Consider the following 12,787-nt stretch of genomic DNA (forward strand, 5'->3'; position numbering starts at 1 on the left):
ATTGGTTTATGATAGTCATACATGCTCCATCTATTGGTTTATGATAGCCATACATGCTCCATCTATTGGTTTATGATAGTCATACAAGCTCCATCTATTGGTTTATGATAGTCATACATGCTCCATCTATTGGTTTATGATAGTCATACAAGCTCCATCTATTGGTTTATGATAGTCATACATGCTCCATCTATTGGTTTATGATAGTCATACAAGCTCCATCTATTGGTTTATGATAGCCATACATGCTCCATCTATTGGTTTATGATAGCCATACATGCTCCATCTATTGGTTTGTGATATGACAAAACATGCACTCTTCTGATATAATTCAACAGTGTTTCACAGAAAACTCTTACAGCTCTGACTATCTTAGTAGAGCTATCAAGGTAGAGCTATTGGCTTGAGTGAGGCTGATGGAGGTTGATGTTGCATGTGCTGTTACTGATGTAGAACTGAACATGTCTGCCTATTTGTCTACAATCAGCAACGGATTATGGGTTGCCTGTAATGTGCCTCATTCTATAAGACTTTCTTAATGTATTTGTACAATGGCATCTTGTTTTTGTATATACTGCATCTGAAGAGTGTTTTCAATGTCACTATTAGACTAATGAGGGTTAGAATAGGTCTTCATTAAACCATGCTTGTCATAGAAGCGACTAATAATGGAATCGGATGGTCAGGCTCGCTGACTTGGATAATACATGTCGTCATATCCCAACTGCATAGATAGATGCTCATGATGTCTTTCACTGGATTGTCTGTTCCAGACTCGATTATTTACAGATGCCATCATATAGCTGCAATATTGCTGAGTGCAGCGTTCAACAACAAACAAATCTTATGACGGCATTAGAGCTCTGGGAATGTATTCTTGTCCAATTTCTGGTTGTAAATTTAGGAAGATTGCTTAGTTGTTTCTGTGCATCAATATTTCCGCACCATGTGTCAGTGCTGATGTATGTATTGAATGCTTTGTCTCGACTGATTTCAGAATAGGGCTATTGAACAGTCTAGACAGTTATATAAAGACCATGTGGATGAATAGCTTCAGGCCTGTAACAATCCATCTCGGTCAGGAGATTTGCAGAATCATCTGCTGTAGTTTGATTTAGGCTCCTGAGAAATATGCTTGGATTCCATGTGGGGCAGTGAGATGGTTCGTCAGTCAGAAGATTGGCATGCTATGTCAGTGGCCCAGTTTCAATTTTCTATTGTCAAGGGCCAAGTTACATAAAGTAGTTTTGGTACTCCTAGATGTGGAAATCACACCGATCATTGTCCTAAAGTGCTTCTCGGGATCAGGGCCCACTTGCACAAAGCAATCTTAGCGCTAAGATGATCGTAACTCCCATACTTTAACATAGGCTTACAATAGTCTTAGCGCTAAAATGCTTTGTGCAAGTGGACCCAGGGCTCATTTTCACAATGCAATGTAGTACAGGGTTAGAAACTAACAGTTTTTGTCTACTAGTCGATTAAAATGACATTGAGTAAAAGTAACGCAGACGATAGCGTCGAATATACCGAACCATATTTCCGTAGCAATCAAGAAGTTATAACCGAATCCGATACTATAAACGCATCATTAGATACATTAATTCAGAGGATACAGGAAACTTTAGAACGCTGGACTAATAGAGGTTCGGGTTGGGGTGTGGATAGAATCGATAGTTTATATTTAGATATAGCGAATTATATGCCCTTCAAAGGTGGATCTTATATAGATTTACCCCCGTATTATAAGAAGAAAAAAGCTATAATTAACGTAAAAAATAAATCCGATGACTGTTTAAGAATGATGATAAGATCTGCATTGTTCCCCGTAGACAAGCATCCGGATAGACCTTCTAGCTATCCCCAAAACGATGGACTCAACTTCGATGGTATAGACGAACCTACACCAATATCGCAAATTGATAAGGTGGAAAAGCAAACTAATTTAGCTATAATTGTTTTCGGACATTCTAAAGGAATTGTTGTACACAGAATAAGCTCCGCTCCGGAACATATTCCCAGAATCAATTCATTTCTGATCGAAAAAGATGGAAAATATCATTATACGTGGATAAAGAGTTTAAACAGGGTGCTATACGATCAAACTAAATATAAGGGAAAGAAATATTTCTGCGAAAGATGCCTGCATGGGTACAGCAGACAAGATCTATTAGAATCGCATAAAGAAGACTGTAGAGGTGTTGGACAGACAGCTATCAGGATCGATATGCCTAAAGAGGGAAAAAATATATTAAAATTTGAACATTATTGTAATCAAATGCCAGTACCGTACGTAATTTATGCCGACTTCGAAGCGCTTATCAAGCCCATAGAAAATACCGAACGCAATAATCAAGAGAGTAGTTTTACGTACAAAACTCAAGAACATATTCCTTGTGGGTTTGGATATATAGTTGTAAGGTATGATGGGAAAACAAACACTCCCGTGATTTACAGAGGTCCCGATGCAGCGGGAAAGTTCCTAGAATATCTACAAAATGAAGAGAGAATAATCAGGGAAGAATTATCGTGTAAGAAACCCATGCGTTTGACGATAGATGATTGGAGGGCCCACAAGAAGTCAACGAGTTGTCACGTTTGTAATAAACCTCTGGATGGGGATTCCGTAAGAGATCATTGTCACGTCACGGGTAATTATCGGGGAGCCGCTCATAACGAGTGTAACTTGAAACTAAAAATGAATGCTCAAACAATACCCATCCCCGTTGTGTTTCATAACCTTAGAGGATACGATTCACATCTCATTATGCAAGCTATCTCAAAGACCGACGGCGGTTTAACGTGCATTCCTAACAATATGGAAAAATACATATCGTTCTCATTGACTAAACCTATACATTATAGGGACAAGGATGGGAAATCTAGAATAAAGCAAAGTAATGGGCTTAGATTCATAGACTCCGTACAGTTTCTGTTATCTTCCCTGGACAATTTAGCTAAAGCGAACAATCCCGATGACTTCGCCATAACAAATCAATATACCGATCAGATAACTCGTCATTTGCTGCTGAGAAAAGGTGTATATCCTTATGAATATATGGATGATTGGTCTAGATTCGAAGAAACTGAATTACCACCCCTCGAATCATTCTATAGTAACTTAACGGAATCTAGAATAACAGATGCCGATTATGAACACGCTCTGACGGTCTGGGATAAATTAGGTTGTAAGAATTTAGGCGATTATCACGATCTGTACTTAAAAACCGATGTACTGTTACTCGCCGATATATTCGAGCTATTTAGAAAGACGTGTTTAAAACAATACGGCTTGGACCCGGCATGGTACTATTCCAGTCCCGGACTATCGTGGGATGCATTGTTGAAGAAGACCGGCGTAGAACTAAAATTACTCACAGATTACGATATGCACTTGTTTATTGAGAAAGGATTAAGAGGTGGTATATCGATGGCGGCGAAAAGGTATTCCAAGGCTAATAATAAATTAGTGGAAGGATACGATCCGAGTAAACCCGACACGCACATATTATATCTCGACGCTAACAATTTGTACGGATGGGCTATGAGTCAACCTTTACCCACGGGGGGTTTTGAGTGGGTCAATGTGAATGATATCAATGTGAATGATGAGAATAAAGGGTACATACTAGAAGTTGACTTGGAATATCCGAGTTCCTTACATAGAGACCATAACAGTTATCCGCTAGCTCCCGAAAGATTAATGGTTAATAAAGACTGGATGTCGGAATATCAACGCTCCTTGATGGGTAATAGTAGGTTAGCTAACGAAGAAAAACTCGTACCAAATTTGATGGATAAGACAAAATATATAGTTCACTACAGAAATCTCCAGTTGTATCTATCGTTAGGTATGAAACTTAAGAAAATACACAGAGTTCTAAAGTTTGATCAAAGCCCTTGGATGGAGCCCTATATAAGGCTGAACACAGATTTAAGAAAGATAGCCACCAGCGATTTCGAAAAGAATCTGTATAAGCTCATGAATAACTCGGTATTCGGTAAAACTATGGAGAATCTAAGGAAGCGTGTTGATGTTAAATTAGTCAGATCTAATGAGGAAGAAAGACTCAGGAAACTTATAGCCAGTCCGGCTTTTAACAGAAGCAAGATATTCGATAACGACTTAGCCGCGTTGCATATGCAAAAGAGTAATATAAAATTCAATAGACCGGTGTACGTCGGTATGAGTATTCTCGACTTGTCAAAACACTTAATGTATGACTTTTATTACAACGAACTTAAGAAGCAATACGGCGATAGATGCGAGGTGTTATATACCGACACAGATTCTTTGTTGATGGAAATACAAACCGAGGATGTGTATAAAGATATGGCAGAAAAAATAGATATGTACGACACGAGCGATTACCCTAAAGATAATCCACTGCACAGCGTAGTAAATAAAAAGGTGTTAGGTAAGATGAAGGATGAATGTGCTGGGACTCCTATAGCGGAGTATGTCGGATTAAGACCTAAGATGTATTCTATAAAGAAGTCCGATAATGGAGAGATAAGAAAAGCCAAGGGTGTTAAGAAGTATGTGGTAAAAAAGCATATCAAACATGAACAGTATAAAGAATCATTATTCAATGGTAGAACGTTCAAACACGAGATGAACTCTTTAAGAAGTTATGATCATAGGATATATGGATTAAGAATGAACAAGACATCATTATCCCCCTTAGATACAAAGAGATGGATTGATAATGATGGTGTAACTACCTATGCTTATGGTTATGGTGGTAATACCGTACCGTCGGGAACTATGAACAACTCTTCTCGTACAAATGCCCTACCCGGTCCATCTTGAAGATAATAAAGAATAGGCTCTCCTTCTTTCATAACCAATCGACTAATGTTATACGTCTTGAGGGACCATATGGGATCGGTTGCGCGACGTAGGCCTCCTTCGAGTTCACGGGGCTGGTATAAATATCTTACCCTTACTCTATCCGGAAGTTTTTGTTCTTTGCCTCTCCTCGGTGCTGAAGATTCGGAAGTCACGGATTTCATTTTAATCGCATCGGATGGTTTCTTCCCTATTAATCTCGTTACTTCATTATTCAGCGCTGATACAACGGCTGATAATCGTGTCACCCATTCGGTTGATCTCAATCGCTCGGATTTCATTTCGATCCCATACTGATAGCCAAACAAACGTTCCGCTAGAGTCCTGTTAAATCTTTCGACGATAGCTTGACTGCGGTGGGCCTCTCTTTCACCACGGACGATTTTGACGTTGTGCTTTGTTAAGAGTTTAGTTACCGATCCCATAAACTCGCGACCGGGATCTACTTGAAATAGCTTAGGCCATTTTAGCGGTCCGCGTTTATATATGTGACTCAGTGCATTAGCTACTTCTGTTGAATCTTTCGAGGTTAATGGCTCAGCCTCTTTGTATCGACTAGCCACATCCACTACTGTTAAAGCGTATTTATACGTTTTGCGTTTTACCTTATCGTGAGGAAGAAACAAGAGGTCAGCCTGATGAACTTCATTCGTCGTAGAAATATCAAACTTCTTCCTCGGTATATAACGCGGTGCCGGTAAATATATTTGCCACAACGCTTGTTTCTTTAACCAATCCTTGGCCACATCTTTAGATACCTTAGCCGCGGTGGCTAATTTTTTTATTGCTCCTACACCTTTCCAATATCCTCGTGGGCTATAGTAAATTTTATTCATTATTAATTAATATTGATGTTTCCTTTAATACAAATCATGACTATCGTTGAATCGCATAATCATTTTGGCATAAAAAATTCCCCCTGTAGTAGCAGTATAGGTATATGAATCCAGCTCCAGTGGAAGTGGTCCAGAACCCCTATTACCTATACTACTAGTCCTTATGATGATAACATATAGCAAAACCCTTAAAACGGCCCAATTTCTACTAGTCCTTAGGATACCTTTACTATTGGGCAGTTTGGTAAGGACTGCAGGACTAGTGCCAATTTCTAACGCTGTAGTACTGATATTGCTTTGTGTAGGTAAGCCCTGGACTTAAGTGAACTGTAGAATTCCTGTACTTAACATAGTTTGTTCCCATGTTCAATTCCCTGCAGTCCAGGCACAGTTCCCTGACACAGATCCATCCATGCAGCCATGGCAAAATTCCCATCAGTCATTCAGGATCACCTTTAAGGGCATTTTGGATTGTACACCAAGAACTCAACTATCCCAAATGAATACTGATGAAGAACGAACCTTGGATAATGTTACTTTGAATACATATTTTACAGAGTCATATGACATTATTCTGCTCCCTTTCAATCTTTGGCTTTCATGGTGATGAACTTAAATTAATCAGAAATTCTTTAATATTTAAATTAAAAATGATTATGTTTGAAAAATAATTTTAAAATAAGTGTTCTAATACATACCAGACAAAATGGTTAGGGAGCATGTGATTTGTTAAAATTTTACTTTTAATACTTAAATTCTACCTAGTGCTTCGAAACACCTTTGGGAAATCAGATCCCCTTAGAATTCTTCTCTGATGTGGGACTCAAAGATCCAGGTTGGAATAGGTCTTCAGCAACCCATGCTTGTCGTAAAAGGCGACTATGCTTGTCGTAAGAGGCGACTAACAGGAATGGGTGGTCAGGCTCGCTGACTTGGTTGATGCATGTCAGTTGTGCATCCCAATTGTGTAGATCGAAGCTGACGATGTCAGTAACTGAATTGTCTGGTCCACACTTAATTATTTACAGACTGATGTCTTACAGCTGAAATATTGCTGAGTGTGGCGTTATACAACAAGCAAACAAAGAAATCAAACACTGATGTGGATAACAAACAGTTCTTGCTCAACTGCACCGTCAAGGTTCCCTTCAGACCTGAGCTGCATGGTGGTCTACCATTGTCCTCAGTAGATTTTGATACATCACTTATGACTGACCACCACAGTTTACACCTGATAGCATTGTCCCTTAGTTCTCCAGTAGACATCTTGACGTTGGCAGTTTCTTCTACATCATTGGGTAATTAGGAGCAAAGTAAAGGTCAGTGTTCTGCTGTCTGTCTCAGCCCTAGAAACAGTTCAGTCGTCTCCACTGTAGTTTCATGACTTTCATGAGAAGATGACTTGTGCAGCCAAGAGTAGGACTCACATTGAGATTTTGTTTTCATTGGTAACTTTCATGTAGGCCTATGGCTGTCATCAGTATCCCAAACTTGTAACAAGTTGGGTTAAAGATGACTGGTTGTGTCTAAGACCACACAATTGGGTATGTAGAGTTGCACCCCTTTTTTGTGTCAGGATCTGCTAATTGTTTGAGACAGTTTCACCATGATGATTCTTCTTGGTTTCTCATCACCGTACCCTTCTCAGTGGTCAATAGTCAAGGAAGATAACTCTGGTCTAGCATGTTTGGAGTATATAAATGAATGTATTGTTGCCCACACTATCAACCACCAGAATGTCTGATCCAAGCTGGAGTGATGTGGCTGGAATTTTGCTGACTGTAACTTTCAACAGGTTTCGCTCACTGGTTTTGTAAACTACAACCTCTTTGCAACCCTTCCCTGTATCACAATTGGCTTGTCAGATCCATACCTGAACATATGGGTTTAACCAAAATGGCCGCTGCTACCACATTAAGTTGACATGCTGTTATATGACTGAAATACTTGTCAAAGCTGTGCAAAATGCACTCACTATTGCAGGTTCTGTATGTAGTTCATCAACCCACTTTCCATGGGGCTTGGTGTCACAGACAAAGCCTGACTTTGTCTAGGTGCACCTGCTCAGGTGCTTACATATTCAAGCACTGTTATGTGATGTCGATGAAATATGACCTATAAATTTTAGTTAACACACAAGGAAACATAGAAAATATTTTGCATTCGTGTCAATTTTATGTTCCATACATATGGATCAATATTCAATCTCTAAACCATACTCTCTGCATTGTCAATAGTGGTTTTAAGGAGTGCCTTCTTTGCTGTTATTGAGAATGCAATCCTAATAAATAGTTTTCCAGTTCATGTGAATAACCATTTGGGTTCTCTCCCGAAAGCGGTCAAGCCAGTACATGAGAAGTTTTACAACCATGAAAATCTTGAAAACTTAATTGAAAATATAATGTCACTTTTTAAATGGTTCTTGTTGTCATGTCTCTTGTAAGTTGAATTATTTTCTTGTGGCTGATATAATAGAACGAGATGATGTTGAATTCTGCAAGAGATTCCTTGGTGTGTTAATTGTGTCCAAATCTCTTAGCTTTGGAGATTTAGTTCTATAATTTATTTCTGTACTGATGTATATCCCCAGAATCCTTTTCAATTGTCTATGATTGGCGTTCTTGGCATGTCCCCATGATTGCCATGGCAACAATGAATATCCCTCAGGGAGTACCACCCTTAGATCTTGGCTGCAAATTTCCGCTGTCTCCACCAGCAAATTAATGCTTCACAATGGGCAGGTTTTGGTTTGCGAAAACACATTGTATTCCATTGTATTCCGTGTGTCTGTAACCTGGTTGTCACGGCAACCCTATATTAGCTGTATCATATGCTGTTGATGACAGGAGGCAGACGACACTTTTGGGAATATCAGCGAAAGGTGACCATACGATTTAATAAGCAACAGGCCATCAGCCTTTCCAGGTCATAAGAAGCCATTTTATTATGCGTGTCCCTCTCAAGTTGTCAGAATTCATCATTACGGGTGTTTTGTTTGTGTCAAAGTGACAACTCTGACAAGCTCATCTTGCAGATTATTATCACACATCATTTGATTTGTATCAAAATTGCTATTTTGCGTGAATCTTAAAACCAATCATTTTGTAATACAACATCCATCATGTTTTCTCTTTATGGAACACAATGATATTGATTATTCTATTTTTTCATTCACACTATTTCCTGATTTGATTGGTAATTTCCTTGTACTTAGTTCCATCGGATTGATGTGGAATTTCATTCTGTGGCATTTAACTGTCTTGTTATTGTGAGTAATGAGCATTTGAGGAGGAGGTCTTTTGAGATAATTTTATCTTATTCTGTCTCATGTCTGTGCAAAAAAACAACATGGGGGTTCCGGTTGAGAATGGGTCCCCATTCTATGCTGGTTGTAAGACAAAGGGGACACTGAATAATCGAGATCAGACTCTGTGACGTGGATGATTGCACGCCATCGTACCCCAATGGACAGGGTGTTGCTCATGTTGTCAATCACTGGTTTGTGAGGTCTGATTATTGGCTGTCATGTAGCTGGAGTATTGATTGAGTGCATCGCTGAACACAAATACCAAAATAAACACTGTGCTGGTGGGTATTGTTCATGTTCTTGTCGGGGATTAATTATGTAGTGGAAACATTCACCTTCACATTAATTGATTTGAGTGTGGATTGCAAAATGTTCTCATTCCAGTGGTAAGGCGCTCGGTTCAAAATTTAAATAAAGAGGTATCTATTCTACAGTGGGACATCAAATTTCAAAACACAGTAGGTTTATCTCCTAAATGTCGTCATTCCAGTGGGATTCATCTCACATTGATCAGAAACATAATTCTGTTGTGGAAGTCATGTTATGTGAGCATGGTGACTATACGAAAGTGATTCGCTGAAAATAATTGTAATGGTTATTCATTGCAATGCTTTGAGATTGATGTTGGGGAAATTGTACAGGTATATGATTTTAATAATATTAATGTATAATTTTTTTTAAACTTACATGAAATTCATTGAGGATTGACAAACAGGCTAAGTCTGCACTGTTCCCATTTATCGGTAATTACCAATTTTTACCAGTAATATTAGGCATGAGCTGGCGAATAAAGTATGTTAGAATCGTATGAGTAGTGTTTTTAACAAAGCCAGCTTGTCTGTTACCATCAGGGTTTCTCCTTGTCCCTATTTAGTGCATTTCGCTTTCCTTAGAGGTTAATAGGTGGCTGTGACTTAGTCTCGAAACATTCAAAACAAGAGAAAATTATGATTGAACTTTATGTGAATGCTGGTAGATCTAACTAATTTACTTCAGAGATGACGTCTTTGCATTGAACGTGATGTTGAAAGAATTACAACCATGTAATTTTCATGCCTTTTTTTTAATTGTTAAAAGTTGGGACTGACAAATATTGGAAGGGACTGGTAACTTTTTTAGAGTTGCCGGTCGACCAGGACTGGTAGTTTCAAAAGCCAGTGGTGACTCTGGCCTGTGTAAATTCCTCTTTACTGGTATTATTTGATCACATTTTGAACATTACGTTTACATCCAGATGGCAGCTGAAAACAATATGGAGTTGTTGATATTATACAGTACATGTGATGCTCAAATAACCAACACACCTTCAGTTTGACAAACCTTTTGTATCGGCTATAATGTACAAAATCATAATTACAATTACAGTTAAGTAAATAGTACATTTGATGGATGGATGACACTTGATCCGACTTTCTTCACAAAACTATTTTCAGTACAACTGTTTATCTATGTAGGTGATGCAACTGTTGATGCCTTTAGCCGGAACTTGGCCTTGATTGCTTCTGGAATAGGCGTGAGAATGTTTTGGGTTACCTGAAAAATAATTGATTTGTACCTGAAGGAGCAAGGACTGATTTAATGAATTAGTACTGTATTCTGCTCCATACCACTCTTTGTTGACTCCAGATCCAGGTTAGATTTGGTCATCAGCAACCCATGCTTGTTGTAAAAGGCGACTAATGGGATCAGATGGTCAGTTTCGCTAGATTGTCCTTACTTAATTATTTACGAACGGCCATCAAAGCTGGAGTGTTTGTGAGTGCGGTTTTAAACATCAAACAAACAAACTACCCATTGTTGGCTATCTGATGGATTTTGCCATGTGAAGATTTCTGTTACAGTTTAGAGGAGTGTTAATGAAAGTTCTGGATTTAAAGGGTAACATCAAACCTGAAATTGACTATTTTTGTTTTTACTTGCAGGAAGCCCACATGAAAGCCCACGAAACCTGTCACCAAACCAACATGCAAATTTTGCATTTCAAGCCATTAAAAAGTAAGTGCCCGGTTTATTTGTGCAACAGTTGATTCCGATTAATCCTGCACATCAGTGGACTGTTGATCCATTGTTCTGCTGCTCATGGAGTGGAGAGACACTTTCAACCAGTGGAAGCAATTTATCATATTACCTTTTTAGTAGTGGTCTGAACGTGATACTGCCACTTGCTGAGCAGAGTTATGTCCCTTGTATGACCAAGGCCCACAACTCTGCTGAGTAAGATCAGCTGATCATACAGCAGTGTATTTTGCAGATCTATGCCGATCCAAATCCATTGGTTTCACCAAAGTGGTAAATGTCAACAGACATACCCATTGGTTTCACCAAAGTGGTAAATGTCAACAACGTACCCATTGGTTTCACCAAAGTGGTAAATATCAACGATTATGTCACTTTGGGGCAAATGGCATGGGCTTTGCTCCCACAGTACATCGACATGACATGATATTCAGTCAGTTAAAACACAAAACACTGCCATTTGAGGATAAACAGAAACATTATACCTACTGATTGATATCTGCTTAATATTATTACGAGCCAAATGAACAAGTCCCAACATATTTGTCTCTCTCATATCAGAATCTTTACATCAATAACTACAATAATGTCATATCTCAGAATAACTCTTTACCCCTTGGTCAGGCTCATGGAAGTCGGCGCCTGTGAATCAGTATGTTCATTATTTACTGCAAGTTGAATGAATTCCCAATAAACACTCTGTTTCAATGAGTTAATGAATAGAGGCATGACATTTATGTCCAAATCAGATTAAGGCAATAGGATTAATTAAAATATGTTTTTGAATTGCATTTCCCATTTCTGCTCCTATTTTCATCCCCTTCTAATCTATCATTAATTTGTCAACAAAGTCGATGTCCACGCTACAACTCTGTAAGAAATGCTATCATGTCTTCCAGGTGTGATGGCCGTCGGTGGTCATTTGCGTCCCTGCCATCTTCTGGCTACGGCACCAACACCCCGGGCAGCTCCAATTACTCAGTAAGTATGACCACTAGAGGGCGCTGTCTTCCAAATTAGACAAAATCGCCCCTTGTCGTATCAAACAGTGTAATGAGACTGGAAACTGTCAACAGGATCATAAGCTGTATTTTGGCAAGGATCAATAATGATTGGGCTAGTATGAACATGTACGTCATTGCGAGTGTTACTGATTGGTCTTATTAGTGATGTGTCGAGATCAACACTAATTGTAGCCAAGACGGACATGTTTCAATATAGGGATTGATTGTTTGAAGGGTTTTACACTTGGTTGGAGGGGGAAATTAGCAGGTTTAACTTTTGCTGATTGGATTGGAGATCTTGATAGATGTTGATGGTGACTGCATCTTCTGAATGTGCTCCTGCTAACACTCAGGGATCGTATTGGTTTTCTCAGATGAAATATTTTTGTAGGGGTTTGATTTCAGTTAGAAATTTGAAGTTTAGGAAAGGAGGTGTGTGCAAATAGCACTTTGAGCATGCCCCTGAGTGGTGTGGAAATATGCGCAATATAAATAGCCTATTATTATTGTATATGTATTGTGCAGATAAAATTATGATGACGTGATCTCAGATCAGAATGAGAACCAAGAAGTATGTCACTATTTTATTATTTCTGCTTGTATTTTAAGTAAAAAATTTGCTTTGTATGAAATTGAAGTGCAATTTTTTATTGCATTGACATTAGTCCGGCCTAGTCCAACACCACTACCTAGCACACACATAATGTCTATGTAAGTGCAATCTTTAACATGACATTGAACCCCGTTTCACCTCACCTCTGGAAACATGTTT

At 38.7% G+C, this 12,787-nt stretch overlaps 1 protein-coding gene across 6 annotated transcripts in view; it reads left to right on the forward strand.

The window, feature by feature from the left end:
• The window catches only part of LOC139478597 (microtubule-associated serine/threonine-protein kinase 3-like), a 199,131-nt gene that overhangs the window by 144,581 nt on the left and 41,763 nt on the right, over positions 1-12,787 (forward strand). For all 6 annotated transcript variants that reach the window (XM_071261144.1, XM_071261146.1, XM_071261145.1 and 3 more), the window contains 2 exons: positions 10,918-10,990; positions 11,911-11,992. In XM_071261144.1, coding sequence (XP_071117245.1) covers positions 10,918-10,990; positions 11,911-11,992 — 155 coding nt within the window. The remainder of the gene's footprint in view (positions 1-10,917; positions 10,991-11,910; positions 11,993-12,787) is intronic.

The sequence above is a fragment of the Haliotis cracherodii genome, unplaced genomic scaffold, assembly GCF_022045235.1.
Source record: "Haliotis cracherodii isolate W230 unplaced genomic scaffold, xgHalCrac1.p SCAF_4, whole genome shotgun sequence".
Classification (NCBI taxonomy): Eukaryota; Metazoa; Mollusca; class Gastropoda; order Lepetellida; family Haliotidae; genus Haliotis; species Haliotis cracherodii.